This window comes from Nuphar pumila, chromosome 7 (genome assembly GCF_984573655.1).
Source record: "Nuphar pumila chromosome 7, dmNupPumi1.hap1.1, whole genome shotgun sequence".
In the NCBI taxonomy this organism is placed as follows: Eukaryota; Viridiplantae; Streptophyta; class Magnoliopsida; order Nymphaeales; family Nymphaeaceae; genus Nuphar; species Nuphar pumila.
Genome location: NC_143255.1, coordinates 117,626,043 through 117,647,264, shown reverse-complemented (window position 1 = coordinate 117,647,264; position 21,222 = coordinate 117,626,043). Strand labels below are relative to the sequence as shown.

Here is a 21,222-nt window from a genome sequence, read left to right as displayed (position 1 = left end):
CAGAGTGACCCCACCTTCTCCAAACCCCTTAAAAACCAATCAGTGACAAAATTCCGTAAACGCAGGAACCCAAATCACGATTTCCCGAAAACAAAGGTACCAATCGAGTTTTACCTTCTGCGCGACGTCCTTCTCGTCGTCCTCCAGCGTCGAGCGAGCCACACGCTGGGTCAGTCCCGCCATGTAGTCCTCCTCGTCGCTCTCTGAGCTCACCACCAACTCGAGGATGTTGTCGAGGAGCAGCTTGGCGGTGTGGGCGAGGACGCCGCCCAGCTTGGTATCGCAACCGACAGAGGGGTCATCGCCGTCGTCGGAGATGATGCGAACGACGACAGAGTCGACCTGGGGGAGGAGGGAGGCGAAACGCCCTAAGCTACTCTGTAACGAGAGAGAGAGAGAGAGAGGGAGAATTTAGCATTAGGTTTTAATCGAAAATTAGCGAGGAAAACTTTTCATCGCAAAATTCGTCGCTAATTAGCGATGGATTCAAGACAAAATATTTCTGCCGCTTATTAGTCGCTAAGTTGCGACGGAAATTTTTTTGTGGCTAATTAGCGATGGATTGGCGATGAAAGTTTTTCCGTCGCTAATTTCGCAAATATTTTGAAGATTAGAGGCGGATAGTTTTCTCTTGCTAATCTGTCATAAATTTGCGTCGAAAAAAAGCTGTCATAAATTTTCGTCGCTAATCAGGATTTTTCTTGTAGTGTGTACTACACTCTTTCTAACATTCAGCTCAATGAAGTCATAGACATGCACTCTCATGCTTGATGTGAGAGTACATATTCTTATAAAAATTATAAGAGAAATAGAAAAACAAAAATAAGATAACCTTCAATGGTTGTCAACAAAATAATACTCTATGAGAAGTGTCTGGGAATTCATAAGAGAGAAAAAACCCAAAAGATAAAGTATTTAACAAGGTTTGAAACAACAAAAGTCTTCCAAAAATAGCAATTACCTTAAGATTCTCTATGGGAAGAAAGTTGCTCACTCTAATCCCCTGCAAAAGTTGGGGTTCCAAAGGCCAAGTAGGCGTGAACTATGTAAAAGGGAAGAATAAACAAACAATCACCTATTTTTGGGGTGCCTTGAGGAGACTCACAAATATATATCTAACATCCAGTTTGTTTAGGAGAGGTTGAAAATCAGGCACCAATATAAACGAACGACTTTGTCAGGTGAACATGTAGAAAATTCAAGAAAAAGGATGTTCAAACCAGCTGATATATATAGCCTATCACGTGGTGATATCAATGATACCAAGGAAAAGAAATGAAGCATTTTTTGAAGGGGTTGTCAAAACTAACAAATGAAGTGATTGAAGGAGTGCGAAAGCAGATGATGTCCATGCTCAAGCACTCAAAACACTCAATGGAGATACCCATGACATTGTGAGCCCTCACTCAAGGGTTGGGGTAAGGTCAACATTCAAATATCTTCTAAGACAAATGATATATGGGATACACGGTTAATGATCAACATGATTAAAATTTTTAAAGAATGCAAGAGCAAAAGGAAAAGTAGGGGTCCAAGTCAACAATTGTCTATGGGAGCATTTACATACTTTGTACAGTTTTGATATGATTAACATTAGTTATGTGAATTCTTTTATACAAAACCTAACAAACATTGCATCAATCAAAAGGTAGGGATCGGACTAACCCAGCTTAACTATAAAAGAAGTCAACAGACCTCCCAAATATCGGATCACCATGTCAAAGAACTCCATGACCCATAACTCCGCAGACAGGTTAGGTAACCTGATCCATAGCCGAATAGGATGACTCCTAATTTTAACTCCATACCGAGCCTCCACTGTTTGTTTGACCAACAGCGTATGACCCGCCACTCTCCAAGCTCTCCTACGAAGAATGACCTTCACACCATCTTCATTCGATACCCAAATCATAAGCAAGCCATCTGGAAGGATCCAAAACCTAATACTATTCAGAAGCAATTAACTGATCTAGCAAAGCATTTTTTTTTTTTTTGTAGAGTTTGGTTGATGTACATATGCAATAAAGGTAAGGGGCCACTCCCCAACGTTTTTCTTATGAAAAAAAAAAGTATTTTAAGAAATTGAATACGTGGATATCGATTTTTAAAATTTTAATCAATAAAAACGATTTTAATATTAAAATAGATTTTTATTAAAAATTTAAAGATATTAAAATAATATCAAAATAATGATATACGTGTCGGTAGGTGACGTGTTGCTATGACATTGATTTAGTAGAGTTTTGGAGGTTTAAATTGCGTTTAATTAACTCAACCTGTTTTTAGCTTTCCAAAGTAAAAGCAATACCTTTCGCCCCACTTTTCAGCGGATCAAGTATTCCGAAGCCCAGCTCAGATATGGATCCGGAGCTTCTAGGACATCAACATCAGAAAAAAATCTGACCCGTCACGTTCGGGTCAGACCCGAATTAGATCCGATTAGCGAGCATTATTTACATCATCCACACTCCCTTCGTCTCTCTCTCTCTCTCTCATGGCATTTCTCTCCCTCTTCTTCTTCTTCTCCTCTTCCTTCTTCTTCTTCTCTTCAGATGCCGACCTCTTCTCGAGCGAGTCTTCCTACTCGAGGGATCTCCTGAGGTCGTCCTTGGGCGAGAGGGACTGGTTGGTGTCGGTGAGAAGGCGACTCCATGAGAACCCGGAGACCTCATTCGAGGAGCACAACACGAGCGCCCTCATCAGGGGAGAGCTCGACCGTCTCGGTATTCCCTACGAGTTCCCATTCGCCAAGACGGGAATCGTCGCCCAGATCGGCTCTGGCAATCACCCCGTCGTCGCTCTTCGCGCAGACATCGACGCTATCCTTTTGCAAGTAATCTCCCCAACTCCTCTCTGCTCAATTTTCTCCCATACCCACCGAATGGAAACCCCTTGAGGTCATGTTTGGATTGGATCAGAATTGCGATTCCTGGCTAGCCGAGAAGTCCTTCGTTTGGATGAGTTGTTTTACGGAACGGAGTTTGCTTTCCCGCAAACTCAGAAAGGGACGATTTTTTTTCAAAATCCTGGAACTTGGGTCATGATAAGATGCTTCAGTTCGGAGTTTGTGTGTCATTTTTTCTTCTTTCGATGCTCTTCTTCTTAATGAGTTGTCAACCAATTGGCTTTGTTTCCTCAAGATTGGATCTTTCTCTTTCCACTGCGGGAGTTCCTGAAATTCCTACTCACTCCATTCAGAATCCAATGCCAGAAAGAGACATCCAAGTCCAGGAGTTCCACGACCGTGGAATTCCAACTCCAAGCATCAAACGCGCATCTCTCTGTGTGTGTGTGTGTGTGTGTGTGTGTGTGTGTGTGTGTGTGTGTGTGTGTGTGTGAACTGGGTTTCTTGGTTCTCAGGAATTGGTTGAGTGGGAGCACAAGAGCAAAGTGGACGGGAAGATGCACGCCTGCGGGCACGACGCTCACACCACGATGCTTCTCGGTGCCGCTAAGCTGCTGAACCAACGAAGGGAACATCTCAAAGTGGGTTCTTCTTTCTTATTCTGTTGTGAATCATTGTTTCTGTTTCCATTTTGCTGGTTTTTCCTGAGAAATTTTTCGTTTTCTCGAAGGGGACCGTGAGGCTACTGTTTCAGCCTGCTGAAGAAGGGGGTGCAGGGGCGTCGCACATGATCAAAGACGGCGCTCTCGGGGACGCCGAAGTGATCTTCGGGATGCATGTCGATCCTGCATATCCTTCGGGGAGCATTGCGTCTGTTCCCGGGGAATTTATTGCGGCAGTATGCGTCTTTGAGGCAGAGATTAGGGGGAAAGGTGGGCACGCTGCGGCTCCCCACTTGAATATGGACCCGATTGTTGCGACGTCATTTGTCATTTTAGCTCTGCAGCAGCTGACTTCGCGTGAATCTGATCCCCTTCATAGCCCGGTAGGTGTGAGAGTGGCTCTGTAGCTCTTTCTTAGTTTTCTTTCTGCGATCACAATTTAGTTTTTCATGTTCTACATAACGGACTACAATTGCTTTATGGATTTTTTTCTTTCCTTCTTTATTTTTTTATGACAAGGAACCCTCACCGAGAACCAGGTCATTTAATGGGCCTGCCTACCTTCGAGGTAAACCCCGGGTGGGGTCACTGACACCCAAGCCCTTACAGAGCCCACCAGTTAAAGGCACCCTCACACTGGGGGATCGCTTTATGGATTTATGATACACTTTTTGAACTGTCACAATTGTAAAAGACCATGTGCTTCACTAATTGGGAAAAAAGTTTATCATTATGGAAAAAATGATAAAAAAGGTATGTAACAGCAGTAAGAGATAAAATCGTAGTAATATTGTCTAGTAATTCATCTATGGTTGTACAGAGCTGCAGCGAGATCTCAGATTATGGTAATATTAGCTACTGGAGCAAATGCCCCATTATAATCATTACCATATTCCTGAGTGATTCCTTTTGCAGTAAAACAAACAATGCACCGTATGGCTATCCTATGAAAGTGAAGCTATGGGTTTTAAGAGGGACTGATTAGGGTGGAATTTTATACAAAATCACTGTCCTTAGCAAACATACACATTAACCATCTAAGATAAAATAAGGGAATACGATATGCACAAGCATGACATATTTGATAAAATAGTGATGTAGAGAAAAGAAAATGTAGAAACTTAGGGACTTCATCCATGTCCAACATCTGCAAAACTACATGGTGAATATGTTTTGCTCCAAAGTTCCAATCAGCTAATTTGCTGTTGGCAGTGTGGAAAAGTTGGTCCATCCATAAAATGACCACCAAACATTAGGGCCAGAGGGCAACCTAGTTTTACATTCTTGGGATTACTGTTCATGAGAGGCAAACAGTTTCCTTGAAACCTGTGAACTGCAGCTTACACTTTGCGATTCTGTTTTCTTCTAACCAACTTTTAAAACCCATCGCCCTTGCCATTTTGCTTGAAGTGAGTTTGCTTGTCGTGTCAACTGCAGTCATCTCTTCTCTGCTAAAACTGGGATCCTGCCCACGCCAAATATGCTTGCCACCTCTACTGATACATCAATATTGAAACTATATAGTATCAATAGAGATGCCTCAAGATGATTCTCCCTTCCCAATGTGCTACCAGAAAATCCATTGTAATATTAGTCTTGGCTAGGTATCTCCAGAGGATCTTAAATTTATTTGGTTTCCTTCACTTAGAAGCTTGTCTTTATCCCATGGAGTTCTCCTTGTATGTTGGATTGAAATAGCAGGTTGAATGGAGTTTGCAGGGACATCCTATGCTGATAAATAGCTCTTCTATTTTGCAGGGAGGAGAGAGGAAAACAAAATGTCAGATTTTTCAGGAAATGGACAACTTAACTATGGAATAAATGCTTCAATCCTTTTTCTTTTTTTTTTTGTTGGGTCATTTGGATGATCAAGGAACACCATTGACAAGCTTACCTTAGGGCAGCTTAGCAAGAATTATTAAACCTGGTAATTCTGGATACCCAAAGGTAGTTGAGGCCATGAAGGGGAATTTGAAATAATACACCAATTAAGGGGTTGTTTCTGGTTTCTATTTTAACTTCAACTATTTTAGGGTGGTTTGCTTACCATCTTGATGCCTATTGTCTATGTCTGAATGTTCCAAATTGGTGATCAATGGGGTTTTTTTATCTTGACATATTTTTTTCATTCTTTACTTTTTCTGTCATAGAGGACACATATCACACACTTTGTTGTCCAAGAAATAGCATTCTACCATAAACATCCACGCTAGTAAGACATGCGTGGATCAAACTATTGGATCGATTGATGAGCTATCTACAAGATAACAAACTTGTAATAATTCCAGAGTCTTCCATCCATCTTTTATTAGAACTGTTAAATCCATGTACTTCCTAGCAGTTTTTTTTCTTTATGCTTTCTTTTATGAATAATTTGCATGGTCAAAACTCAAAAGTACTTTAATCATACTTTTTCTGAATATTTTATTATTCTTCTCTCATGTTAGTATTTTCTTGTTCCTATTATCCAATAGCGGTCCAATATTTGTCTATCTTGTATGAGGGTGAAAATGAAAAGGTTCTTACTTTTATAATCAATAAAGAGCTCCTCGCCCTCTTCACTTCATCAATATGAGACTATTCCTCTCATGAGGATTCATTAATTCATGCTTTACGGGAATGGCAGTTCTTTTTCTTTCTATAGAAACGTTCTCGTTTAACTCTCTCTCTCTCTCATAAATGCCATGTACCTACTGTTAGGTTTTCTTGCAAGGTGGATTAGTTCTACATCCATCATGGAAGAGAAGTGAACCCCTTCCAAAAACTATAAACAGGGATGGTATCTTTCAGTCGTCACTTGATCTACGGGTTGGTCTTCTCAGGTCTGACCCAGCTCGATCCAATTAAATGATGGTCTAATTTTGGAGAGTCTCAGGCAGGCTTTTTAAACCTGACTCCAAATAATATCTGGCTGAGTCTGACCCGATAATAATTGGGTCGGGCTTTTGGCGGCCATAAATTTTATCAGGCTTTTTAGGCTATTATGGGTTGCAAATCGGGTGGCCCGACCCAACCCTGTCCACCCCTAGATATAAGTTTGTGGTGGACTTCTCAGCATCCAATGAAAGGCTGTGGAAATTAAGAATATATATATATATGAAGCTTAATGCTTTCATGTCCCTTGCTCCTGCTCCTGTTCCTACCAGCTGTAGTACCAAGGCTGGAGTTTCTCTACTAGCTATATATGATTTACTTGGATTAACAACATAGCTCCTACTTGAGACATCAGCTCTAGATAAGAGTTGAAGATGATGTCCTTAGGATATTACTTCTGGCCATGCCCCTCAACTTCATGGTGCTAGTTTATGGAGGTAGTTTGTCTGTGTTCAAGGGAAATTTAATCATGTTCTCATACATGTACTTACGTTTTTCTTTTTCACCTTCTGAGCATCCTCTTTTCTATGCCACATTCCAAAGTGGGTTATGCAACAGAATCACGAGGAACTTCTACTCTTGGAGATTGCATACCATCTTGATAATTGCAGCTATCGAGAAGCTAGATACTACCATACTATAAAATGCAATGACTGGAACACTGGCATTCTTAGTATGAAATTTACTGATTGATGTATTTAAATGTGCCGTACTTGTGAAATTTGAAGTTAAAGTGTGGGTATGGCCAAGCTCTTGTGCTGGAGGACCAACTTGGGTCCACTAAAATACTCGTCCTTACTATTGAGAGTTATTCAGAACATCGTTCAAGAGATGTTATGTGCAGGTGGGCATGTGTGTAACCACGTATGTGTCATCTAGAAGATGGTCTGAGTCTAAGGTGCATGAAGGGAACAAGTCAGGGTAATGCCCTGTGAAGGAACAATTTAGGGAATGTCCTCCCCAATGAAGTAGGAACATTAGAACTGCCTGTTTTTTTTATCTTAGAAAATCAGCAGAAGTTTTATTGCTATTGCTAAATCAAGTTAGATAAGTTTCCAATTAGCTTTGGCTATTTTTGAAACTGTGACTAGGTTAGCCGATGCCTGATGATTTTTTAGCCTTCTAGCTACTTAAACTGGAGAAACCTATACTTCTGATGTGATCAAATCATTGATAGTTTTATGATTTATTCTTTGTTGAAGGTTATTACTGTCACATTTGTCCAAGGTGGTGAAGCACTGAATGCAATTCCGTCATCCGTAAAACTTGGAGGTGCCATACAAAGTCTTTCCACTGAAGGGCTGTACCATCTCCGAAGGAGAGTCGTAGAGGTTTGCATTATTTATTCCTAGTATTTTTTTCAAGGAACCATCTTGCTGTAATTTTTTAAGTGTTTGCTTTTTTCTTGTTTAAATTGTACTGTTATATTCAATTGGTAGATCCTATACTATTTTACCTGTCTATTTGTTATGGACAAGCCTGTGTCACAAGGATACGGCTATAGACACAGTGATACAGCTTTAAGGGGACATTGTACAAATGTATCCATGTGACACGGGAACAAACAGATTGACTGAAATAAGATATGAGACTCAGTCAATATCTCAAGAAGAGTTGTCCATAGTAAAATAATGTTATTGAATTGGGTCTTGGATTTTTGTTCTGGGGGTTTATCTCTTGAGAATTGTTTTCTATGGATTAGCTTCCTTTTAGGAAGATCTCTGTAATTTGTTATTGATTAAAGAATTGGTAGGGGTCTGCCTAACCCCATCTTGCCTATCAAAACAGAAATCTCAAGAAAAGTTTCCTTGCAGATTATTGAAACTCAGGCTGCAGTACACCGATGCAGTGCCACTGTGACCATGAAAGATGAGGAGGATCCAATCTATCCTGCGGTTGTGAATGATGTCAATCTGCATCATTATGTCCAGCGGGTTGGAAAACTGTTGCTTGGTTCCGACCATGTGTTGCCTGGGAAGAAAGTGATGGTTGGTGAAGACTTTGCCTTCTATCAGGAGGTGATTCCTGGCATATTATTCAACATCGGGATGAGAAACGAAGAGTTGGGGTCTGTTCACCAGCCTCATTCTCCCCATTTCTTTCTTGATGAGGGGATTCTCCCCATCGGCGCTGCATTGCATACTGCACTAGCAGAGCTTTACGTGAATGGGCATGGGAAGTCAGGGGATGGTGGAACTCTATAAGCGTGATCAGTGAGCATCATTTAAACAGCAGCACACTGGTAACTTGTTCATATTCAGTTTTAGGGATTACATACTGTTAATGCCAATCTCTGTGTCCGTCTCCTGATTTTGACAACAGTAACATGTTTATGGGACCATCTGAATTCAATAACTGTGTTTGTATTTTCAGGCTGGCCAAGTTGCTGGAATTTCAGCTTCGTGTTGCTCAGTTCTGACCTGATCCGATTATAAATGAGTTCTCAGACTGGCTTGACTTGTGGACGCCATCTCTGATGCACGACATGAATTGATGGTGCAACCAGAAAAGCATAGAATCATTTTGCAGTTCACTTGGTTCATGGAGCTCTTTACATGTACGCAGTCTCACTGTTTTACTGTTTGTCGGAGAATAAGCGTCACTTCCGGCTCCCTTTGTTGAATAAAAGTGACTTTTAATTTGTTAATTTCTGGAGTGCCCAGATGACATGTTTATGGTATTTCGAATATCTTTTTTTTTTAGAAAACTCTCTCTCTCTCTCTCTCTCTCTCTCTCTCTCTCTCTCTCTCTCTCGATCGAGTTATATGATGATTGCATACAGTATGAGCACAGTGAACCGTATGTTAAAAGTACTTGCAATCGCTCAATCTCGGGCTATCCTCTTGGATGCTGACTCGCCCCCTGCGGTAGGAAGTCCGCACCTGAAAACTCATCTACTTGTGCGGGATGGTTTTTCCAGTCCCGCCAAGTATTTTTTGGTGTGCTGCTGCACCTGATTAGGGATGGCAGTGGACCGGGGGGGGGGAAACATGTCTCGCCCTGCCTAGCCTAGTTTGGACCAGCGATAGAGGACGTGAAATGGGGATGGAGGTTAAAATTAAAACCCGTGCCGGGATGGAGGCGAGGATGGACTTATGCTTTTTTCTGTCCTGTCCCCATCTCCAATCCCTGCCTTGCCCCGTTCCCCATCCTTTTTTAGGGATGGCAGTGGATCGAGGGGAAATAGGGCCCCGCCCCACCTCGTCCCGTTTGGATCGGGGATGGAGGACATGAAAGGAGGATAGAGGTTAAAATCAACACCCGTACAGGGATAAAAGACTGGATTTTGATACGGGGGTGGAGACCTTGTCCCCCCGACCTGGTCCACTGCCATCCCTATGCCTCATCACCCTCCATCTGCTGTGGGGCCAGGGTGATCAGGTGCAGCAGCACACTAAAAGTGCGCAACCACGTTGCACCTGATCCTCTCTCTGCAAAGTGAGGTGAAAGTGGAAGCTTGTATTAGCAATCGAGATAGGCCCGTCATTTCTTGTATTTTCAATTTTCCCTGACATATCCAAGACAACTCGATTCTGACCCTAACATGCCAATTACGTCCATCATGCCTAGAAAATCCATACGATACTGACTTGAATAGGTTATTTTTCAATAAATATAAAAAATTATTTAAAAATATTATTTTATATTATATTAATAGCTTTTACACGTGTCACAAATTTTGTTTAACATGTAATATTTTTTTAATTATTTTTTTGGCCTGTTCAGAACCATTCACTTTAGAATCGGTATCAGCTTATTGACCTGAAACGTTGGTCAAACGATACAGGTCCAATTCCTATACTGACAACACTGCTTTGGACTCTCTGATCGGATCTTGATTTGCACTGGGCCTTATCTTTGGAGTGGCGGCCCATCGTTGGACTCTGCCTATCTGAGTCTGAGCCATTGCCCTTTAGAGATGTACGACTGGCGTGGTTTTAGAGGTTGGATCAGGTGACATGCCAAACACGTTTTTTTCGTTTTTTTTTTTTGTATTTTGATATCACAGCCATTACTCACCGAGGACATGGCATTGGATAGAAATGATTGGAGGAGAAGGATTCATGTGGAAGACCCAAAATGATGTTCTTTTTTGGTTCATATCGTCGACCCCAATTGTTTTGAGATGAAGGCATAGTTGTTGTTGTTTGTTGTTGTTGATATCACTGCCATTAGGTGGCCTACCTCTTTGTAGAGTAATGCGTAGGCGCTCGACTCTATTTTGTGTTCACCGCATACTTACGGCACTTAAAGAAAGATTGTTTCTATTTTTTCTAAAATCTGACCCTATACATGCGATCTTCGGGCTTGATTTAACGGTAATTAGCTTTTGGATCTTCGGATTCTAACACCAAGTTAGATTTTTATAAGATTAAAAAATCAATGGCCTATAATTTAAAAAATATATACCATACTTAAAAAATCAAATTTTTTTTCTTAACAAGCCGAGGGTCAGATTTTTTAAAAAACAACTGAAAACTCTTATCGACTGATAGTAGGCACGCGCTAAGCACACAAAGAGTCAGTCACCTACCCATTACTTCCACTTTGTATTGATGACATCAGTACTTTGTGATGGGCCCCACCGTGTGGACAATGGATGACGGTGATGAACGCCACGGATGGTGGCCATTTCAGGACATAAAAAAAAATTATTATTTTTTTTTTTTTTGAAATATCATCTTATCCAACCACGTGGTTTCTCTCCCACCACTGAATTGGTACATGAGAATAGTGAAAATGATGATTGTAGACTCATCAATCAAAAATGACAAGCCTCCCCCACCACCCTCTCCCTTTCTTCTCACAAAAAAAACATAAATTAATAGCTTGGGGGTGGTTGGCACATCAACTTAGTCAAATAAATTACACAATATTTAGGGACGTAAAGCACATGCGTGCACGTATTTGTGAACATCATGGACATTAACTGTGTTACCTTAATTAAAATCCATAAAAATAAAATATCATGATTATTGAGGTCAAGTAAAAAAAATATCGTGACTGTGACTAGATTCTAAAGAAATTTAGAATGTAAAATAATAAGGCAAAGTCAACTCACGCAGTTAGATGATTGAGATTAAGTAAATTAAAATGATTGCCAAAAGATGGGCAAGAAAAAATAATTATTTCTTATGCATAGCTTAGCTTAATGTATACTATGCTAAGTACTAGACTTGATTTAAGCTTTGCAGAGAGTTTAGTAAGCAAATACCAAAGCAATCTTAGCCTTCGTCATTTAAAAACAGTAAAGAAAATACTTTTATACTTAAATGAAACAAAAGACCTCAAGCTATGCTATCAAGTAAATAAATTAAAGCTTGTGAGTTAATAGAATGCATATTTTGCTGATAGTGATCAAGCAAAATCCACCACAAACTATGCATTTATTTTATGATGTATTATAGTTTTTAGGATGTATTGTAGTTGCATGGTGACGTAAGAAATAAGGATGTATTGCACAACATACTTAGAAAGCCAAATATATTAGAGTTGGATAAATATGCTTCTTGAATTATTTGAAATTGGTTATTCCAAGATATCTAATTCAAGTTTATTGTGATAATAAAGTTATCTTACATTTAATTTATACTAGAACATGTAATCTAAAAGTAAATATATTATGGTTAAATATCAATATGTGCATGAGGTAGGTATGAAAAATGAGATTGCAATGAATTATAAATCATAAAGTGACATGCTAACCGATCCATTGACAAAAGCAGCCATTGAGGATGCCTTTTCTAAAAGTGCGGGTCAAATGAGACACCTATATTTGATTGACATATTACTAAGTGTACATGAGTTGAAAAACCAAAAATTGTATAAAGTTCATAATAAATGTATGAATATCATTCAACTCAAAATAGAGTGTCAATGCAAAACCTAAAGTGAGTGTAAGCTTGGTGACATAAACCGCCTATTATGGATAAGTAAGAGATGTTAGGTGGCGGCCATAAGGTGATTGTTGGTAGAGGCCACGTAAGATGTGCAAATTTTGTAATTTTTAAATTGTGAAGTTATGCAAAATTTCAAAATATTATTGTTATTATTATCAAATCATTAGATCATGTGAAATTAAGGGTTCAAGGAATTTAAAACTTTAAATTCGAACTTCGTACTTAAAATAATGTTTGGGTCAAGAATTCGATTTGGATCTAGTGTGTGGGTTTGGATCTCAGGTGGATACAAAATTCAACCCAAGGCTAGATATATATGGAGTGGTCCTAAACCTTTGAGAACTGAATCCAATTTGGATCATGATCTAAATACGAAAGAAGAGACTTTAAAATCCTGAGAATAATAAGATATATATATATATATATATATATATATGGAATGGTAGAGTGGCTCACCTTTGTGTGGGACCCACCTACTTTGTTAAGTAAAATCTAAATCTTAAAAAAAATGATAGAATCACAATTTTCTAAAATTCTAGATTAGTGTAAGCGGCCACTTAATCTTTTTTCCAAAAATAAAAAGTGAATGAAGTGTGATAATTGAAGCAAGTATGGGTCACCTCCTGTGAGACTCACTTGCCTTCAAAGATAGGATCAACTTTTTATATTTCTATCTATATTAAGATTTTAAAATATATATATATATAGAAAGATAATACCATAAAATATTTTTTTTAAAAGTAAGAAAAGTAAAAAATAGAAAAAAATCAAAATGAGACTTACCTTGTGTGAGTGAGAGACTTGAAGGGAAAGAGGGGGACACCCCTCCCTCCTTCCAAAACTCTCACTCATCTTCACAAGGTAAGTCATGGGAGTTATTATAATAAAATTATTAAACTGGTCCTATTTATTAATAACACAGGCAAAATACTACTATAAACCAAAGGTTAAAATTGACATTTTTATAGACTTTAACCTTGGAACTAATTCTAGGTCTTTATTTAACTTTGTTTTAGTTAAGTTTTAAAATGTCTCTTCATAAAACATGAGATTCTTTTTAGAGTACAAGGCAAAAGATGTGACAGTAACACATGTTCCTGGCCTATATAGACCCATAGTAGTTCACACATAACCACTAACATAATCTCAAAAAGTGATTCATGCTATTGTAAAATTTCAGTAAACATAAAACACACAGTTTTACAATGCACATTCACATAAAAAAAGAACATGCATTTAGCCAGGCACATAAACATGCATATAGAAAGCTTACAGACTACACTATTCATGATCAAACTTATGCATATGATCAGCAAATATACAAACATCTAATTAAAATCATATTCACATGTATGAACAGTAAACTACAAACTAATATGTTTATGTACCTAATCGATTAACAAGAATTTAGCTGATAGAAAAATATATATTTCGATCATATTTATGTACATGATCAGCTGACTGCAAACATACACATAATCAACTTTATGTACATCTGTTATCATATATAAGTACATAATTCTTGATCATATTTGTATACATGATTAGCTGACTGCAAACAAAACATGATTAGTTTCATGTACATAAATCAACTGACAAAGATAGACATATGATTTCTGGTCATATTCATGTACATGATGAGTTGAATGCAAACTGCAAGTAACCAGCTTTATGATCGACTGTATGAGTTTAAGCACATTTACTTATCTCATGATAGGAGTTAGTAAAAATGTGATGTAACTCCTAATGTAACTTATCAATATAATTATAGTGGAAAAGCCCACTCTCTTATCATTGAGTGGTGTCTACCGTGGATATTGGTGTTTGTCACACCGAACCATGCATGTTAAAACATTTTTTTATCATGTGGTTGAATTTTATTTCATTCACCCCTCACGGTACTTTTGTGCAGCACTTCAGGGCGTAGTTGGCTGATTTTAACGATGCATAGGACTAGTGATATCGGCAAAGGGCCCAAGCCCTTCAGGTTTCTCAAAATTTGAGGCATTCACGATGATTGCATTAATACTATTCACCAATGTTGGGACTTTTGAGTGAAGGGTTGCCACATGATTAGGGTACTTTCCAAGCTAAGAAATGAGTTAATGAAACACATATCGCATTGATTCCAAAATCCGAGCATGCCACTCAATTATTTGAAAGTAGTTGCAAAGTAGTCTTACAATTCAAATTTAAATCCATCCAAACCCAATTTTATGTGCTTTAAACCTGACTCATGTTCAGATGAGTCGGGGTCGGGTGCAATCACATGGCACAAAATTTGTACATTAAGCACCACCTGATTGCCCTCCATCAGGCCTTGGGCCCCGATAACTGACAGCCCCATCCCCAAGATGAAGAAGTAGGGTGATGAGCTGCTTAATGCACAATATTTGTGTTCAGATATATGTTTGCCAAGTGCATAAGAATGTGAATATGACCCATTTTCATCCTACAATATCACCACCACTTTCACCTTTGTTGTGATTGGCCCATATGCTGTCAAAGTAGATTGGCTCATAATTGGCATCTTCATGGAAATGCATGAATCAGCCTGCCTTCAAGTAATAAGGAACAAATAGATTATGCTAAGGTTCTCTCACTAAAAAAAAAAATCTTAAATATTTGATAAAAAAACTTGATTATTCCAAAGACGAGCTCCCATTATGGGCATGGATCATGGATCAGGTGCAATCATATTTTATACTTTTAGTACACTATTAGGCCCGCTTTACTATATAGTACGAAATGTTGGGCTGCCAAGAGACATCATATTCAAAAAATGAGTGTAGCTGAGATGTGTATTCATATTCAAAAAATGAGTGTAGCTGAGATGCGTATGCTGAGATGGATGTGTGGAAATACAATAAAAGATAAGATTCAGAACGAGGAGATACGTAAGAAGGTAGGCGTTGTACCCATTGAAAATAAGATGAGAAAGAATCGTTTACGGTGGTTTGGACATATTCGACGAAGGCCTAATGATGCTTCAGTTAGAAGGATAGAGAAATAGAAAAATATATTAGTTAAAAGAGGTCGGGGTAGGCCTAGGAAGACATGGATGGAGGTGATAAGAAAGGATATGAATGAATTGAACCTCACCGAGGATATGGCATTGGATAGAAATGAATGGAGGAGAAGGATTCATGTGGAAGACCCATAATGATTTTCTTTGTTGGTTCATATCACCGACCCCAACTATTTTGGGATGAAGGCGTAGTTATAGTTGTAGTTGTTGTTGTTGTTGTTGTGTACTGCTGCACCTGGTCACCTTTAGCTGATAACCTGTCAGTTGTGGAGCCCAAAAGCAGATGAAGGGCAGCCAGGTATAGTGGTACACTCAGAGTGTGCAATGTGATGGCACTTGATCTGACGTCTCTTATGCTACCCCCGCGTCTGATGCTGTTTAGACATACAATGAATGGCATTTCAAACAACGTGCTTGGATGGCTGATCTTTCATAAGCAGCCCCTCTGGTGCCATTTATCTATATCATAAATGATAAAATGGCATTTCAAGGCCCGTGTTTGGATCGTTCATCAAGTCTAACAATTTTTTTTAGAATCGTTGATGAAACTCCACAATATTATCATGGTGCCTGCCAACGGGGCTCAGCATGGTTGGTAGGCGTTGTCATGGTTGGTAGGCGTTGTCAGTGCACGTCTCTTTGTGGTGGGACGTTGCAGCTTCAAAACCCACTGGTACGTTGAATAATAACTGGTAGGGTCTGCCTAACCCTAGCTTGCCTTTCAAAAAAAAAATTATTATCACAGGCACCCACAAGCATGGTCTGTGCCGAAAAGCATGACTCGGCTCTTAGGCGTACTACGGAGGAATACCACTGCATTGTCATGACGTTGAAAAGTATTAATCGAGTCTACAGTATAGGCGTACTACGGAAGAACACCACCATATTGTCATGGGTTGAAAAAACATCACTCTAGTTTATAGTATAAGCGTGCTACGGAGGAACACCACCATGTTTATCTGTCTGAACCAATGTCATTAGAATTGAAAGGAATCTAATTACAATTGAATCGGCCAAAAATTCATTGGCTTTAAGTAGAATAGGGGCCAGCCCTCTTCATAAAAAATCGGAAGATTCATACCGGACTCAACTTGAATAGACTAGAATTGAAGCAATTCAGGCTGAATCAGGGATGAATCGGCACTTTTGTTTCAATTTTTTTAGTTTTTATGAACTTTTAAAATTTAAAAGAATAAAATTGACCTATTCAACGTGATTCTGCCTGAGCTCGACTTGGCCGATTTTTTAAATCGTGTTGAAAATCGATTGAGGTTTGAAATGGATCCGGACCACAGTGCACACAAGCATTATTCTACATGTCAACAAGAAAGATTACTATTTTGCATGTGAATTTAAAGGGAAAGTATTTGCTACTCTGGTGGATAAGGAGCCCCAAAGTTGGAACTCATAGAGGGAGGTTTTTTTAACCATATGAATGTGGTTTGTCAAATTAGTAACATTCTACCCTTTGATCGTATGTTTTTTGACATAAAAATACGATTTTTTTTAATTATAGTCCATTAATTTTCAACTCCTGACTAATCCTACAGAGGTCAGGAAAACATGATCCAAGGGCCAATTTTTACTAGAACAAACATTTATATCAAATGTGGAGGGTCAAATGTGTTAAAAAAATTATAGCTTTTCACTTTGGTTGCTTATCCATGATGGTAGCAAACATTACCCAGCAATTAAATAAGAAACAACCAAAAGCGAAAAAAAAACATTTTACATCTGATAAATGCAAGTGAAAAAAGCCAATTTTTCTAAATACCTTGGCTTTGAAGCTTGGTTGGGTAGTCTAAATACTTAGGTTTTGAGGCTTCAATGGGTTGGGTTCGACCCAAACACTATAGGGTCGGCGCTTGGTGATAAGGGAAGCCTGATTAGAAACTGGGTCAGATCCAAAGGGTTCGGTTAATATATGGAGTTAGGTATGGTTTGTGAAATTTCATACCAGACCCAAGTCCGACCCAAGTTCCGATTAAGACCCATGATTTTTTAATATAAAAAAGATAAAAATTTTATTTCACCAGGTTGGACCGAGTCTGGTTCACGTTATCATTTTAGGATCCCGGTATGATTTTTCTATTGGCAGACACGATCAGACCCAGGTTCGGACCTGGTAACCACATCTCAAAGTCAGATCTGGGTTCAGAGTCACCTGGGTCAGAAGACACCCCTTAGCACACAGGCGTAATAGAGAGAGAGAGAGAGAGGCTTGGGTGATGTAAATACTGCTAGCTAATCGGATCTAATTCCAGTCCAACCCGAACTTGTTCAAATTTTTTTGTTGTTAATGTCGCGTGAATGTTAATTCAACTCCCGCTGAACCAGGTGCCTCAAGGTCAGACACCACAACCACGCTCCATTCGCTTTGTATGATCCAAAATTCCAAATGATATTTGGTTTTGTCTAGTTGGTAAAATGGGTCTGGATGTCTGACCCGTTAGGACTTCATTTCAGGCCTCGATCAATGTTGTACACCTCTTATGCTTAGTACATATTCAGTCACATGTAGATGGGATCCAAAACCACATACAGTTTATGTTCCTGATCCAATTCAAAGACTTTCCTGGTTGGGCCTTGTTAGATCTTTGGTTGCAATTAGATCGTTTGGATTTTATTTGGATCCAACTTGTTGTTGTGGACTTCTGTGGAATACAAAGGGAGTCTAAGTTCATTGAGAGAAAGAGGGACACAGTGCACTATATAAAGTTGGACCCATGACCGCAGGAAAGCGTGGATATAGGTGTACTACCAAGGGGGCACGGCCACAATGTCAATTTTCTTTTTTGGCTTCTACCACCGCATCCACAGCATTTTCTCAAGAACCAACACCTAAACAGCTTGTTCTCTTGTCCCCTGCAAATTATCTTACGGACCAACCAGTCATATGGTTGTTTGCTCGCAAAAAAAAAATCATTTAGCAACAGTCGGAAACCAACCTCTATTAAATATCATTAGCAGCGATTAAAAATGACATGAAGGTTGTTTCTGCATTTTTATGAATCGAGAAAACATCTTACGTTATATTAAAAAATGGTATCATAGTCTATAACATCCTATATCCAAATTTATTGGATTTGTAGGAGTTCATATCCAAATTAGACTTTGAGATGTTATCTATCAAGTTCAACATGATTCATGTTAAAATGAATCTCCACAAGCTTACGTAAAACCAAAATTACTCAAGATTTAACTATAATCCAAATCTATATCCAAAAATCATATATTTTAAATGTAAATGGATCCATATTATACATTCAATATCCTATTTATCTGAATCTAACCATGTCAAACTCGGACCCATACAAAATATGTATCATTATTAGGTCCAAAAATATTTGAGCTAATACTATCCAGATTCAACATAAAACTTGGATCAAATCTGGATCCATATAATATATATAAATCAATTTTAGATTCATATCTCATCTATACTTATTTGGATCCATCACAAAGCTAGATCAAACTAGATCCATATCTCATATCCGAGCATAACACTCATTTAGATTCAATCACAAAATTGGATCAAACTATATCCATATCACATATTCGGACATAATACTCATCTAGATCCAATCATAAAACTTGATCAAACTGGATCCATATTCCATATCTGATCATCTAAACTTGTCACCAGATCTGTTCAATAAGAGAATCCAAGAGCATAGCTTGGATCTAAACTTATTCAATCTATACTCAATCAACTTAATCTTATTATCATTTTGACATATCCAGGTCCATACAAATTTAACTATATCCATAATATTTTACTGGATCAAATCAAGGTTTGTGTCACCTTACTAGATCCAAACATCTGACCTAATACCAATCAAATTCAATCTTGATCCAAACATTATATTTAATAGATCTTACAATTAAACTTGATCTATATAAAAAATTGGATCAAAATATACTAGATTTAAATATTAACATGAACAAAATATAAATGCATATAATAAAAACATATGCTGACACAATATTTTTGGATCAAAAAATATCATTGTAGAGATATAAACCAAATTATAACTGGCTCCAAAAATTTTTACCGAATCCAACTAGTTTATAAGAAGCTACCTGAATAGCTTGGCCCAATCCAGATCCAAACCTGTCTTAGGTATTTTTGCTAACCAGAATCACTTTTTTGCAAAATCAGAAAAGTCAAAACCATTGCTTAATTGGATCAAAATACCATTAGAAAGGTGCCACCTATGTTTTAGAAATAGTTTAATTTTTAACATGGTTTTTAAAAATAGTATTCTAGTTGGGGTATTTTAAAAATTATTGAAATTAAGAGTCTTCTTAGAAAATACCCAAACTTACCCTTTTAACCCATGCTCTCATTATAAATAAGAGTTTAAGAAGAGAGAGGGACTTTCTCTCCTTGAGATTCATGCCCCCCTCTCCTCTTGTCTCTTTTCTTCCTCTTATCTGTCTTCTTCTTCTTCTTCTTCTTCTTCTTCTTCTTCTTCTTCTTCTTCTTCTTCTTCTCTTTCCTCTTTATATCTCTTCTCTTCTCCTCCTCCATCTCTTCCCAACACCCTAACCGACCAGTTGGTTCATGTGTTTTTCATGCTTGAAGATCAACTCCGAAAGTGTGTGACAAGCCACAACATGAAGGAAAGGCAGATCTTCTTGGAACCACACAATGAGTCTCTTCTCCCCTCTTTCTTTAGAATAGGGTGCTCTTCTTCTTTGTTTATTTCAGCATTCAAATCAATCTTTATTTTTGTAAAAACCTATTTTTGAAAATAATCAGTTAGCACAATCAGCCAACCCAAGCTGATTTGCCAACTATGCCGATTTGTTGAGCCACCAATAGTCGGTCAGATCTGTGTCGTGTTGCTTTTTGGTAAGTTTGAAGGTAGATTGTTAAGTTTATTAAATTTTGTTTTAGTAGGTCAGCATGTTCGGGTAATGGTTTTGAAAAATATTCATGCAAGTTGATGATAAAAAGATTTCATAAAGCCATGAAATCAGTTTTTGTAAAAACCTAAAACTGAGTTTCACGTATTTTATGAAATCGTATTTTGTCAAAACTTGAAATCGAGTTTCACGTGTTTCTCAAAACCGTGTTTCACGTGATTTGGGAAATCAGTTTTGACAAAACTGAAACCATGTTTCACGTGTGTTATAAAATCAGCTTTTAAGCAAAACTGTAACTATGTCCTGATCGTGCCCTAGTTAGAGTTTCTTTTCTTAAATTTAGTTACAGAAGACTTATAATTAGATTTGTTTTAAGTATTTGTTTCACTTAGACTAACCGTAGCTAGATTAGATAGATTTGCTTGTCTTAGTGTGTTTTGCAGGTGGTGTCGTGGGCTGATTGAGTTTAGGCCTTACAAGTGGGCTACAGTGGACATATCAAGGCACACCCGTACACACAAAGACAACAGGAGCGAGTTCACGAGCTGATGAAAACTTGTTATTTTTTATTTTATTTTATTTTTTTGTGTTGGACATTAGGCCACATTATTATTTGGGTTATATAATCTTTTATTCTTGCTCAAACCATTGTAATAGGTTTTTAGGTGTGTACTTACATTTTCTTTTAGTTGAGGCAATAAAGGTGTATTTTGTTTGAAGTATGAAAGTTGGAGTTGCGAGAAACATCACCCTGCCAATAGTGTTCAAATGTGATGTTAAGGCTACCAACTCCATTCTTGTTTTGGCAACAACACTCCTCCCAAACAGGAGAGAGCATGAAAGCAAACCGGGGAAAACCACAATACACCTCCTACTCAAGCTCCCAAACAGAGGCTAAACCTCCATAATGAATCCACAATGTAAACCATATGCAATACTTCTTTCAGTTTGATTTAAAAGGGTATGCGGAACCGGCTAATGATCACTAAAATGAAATTAATAAAGAAAAGCAGGAACGTATGAGTGAGAGAGAGATCAATG

At 38.2% G+C, this 21,222-nt stretch overlaps 1 protein-coding gene across 1 annotated transcript; it reads left to right on the top strand.

The window, feature by feature from the left end:
• The first annotated feature begins 2,483 nt into the window (after positions 1-2,483).
• Positions 2,484-9,025, top strand: LOC149833124 (IAA-amino acid hydrolase ILR1-like 5). Its single transcript, XM_090014926.1, has 6 exons — positions 2,484-2,833; positions 3,361-3,486; positions 3,576-3,890; positions 7,584-7,712; positions 8,196-8,623; positions 8,755-9,025. The coding sequence occupies exons 1-5, from the start codon at positions 2,495-2,497 to the stop codon at positions 8,583-8,585; spliced, it is 1,299 nt and encodes a 432-aa protein (XP_089871052.1). The 5' UTR covers positions 2,484-2,494; the 3' UTR covers positions 8,586-8,623; positions 8,755-9,025.
• The last annotated feature ends 12,197 nt before the right edge of the window (positions 9,026-21,222 follow it).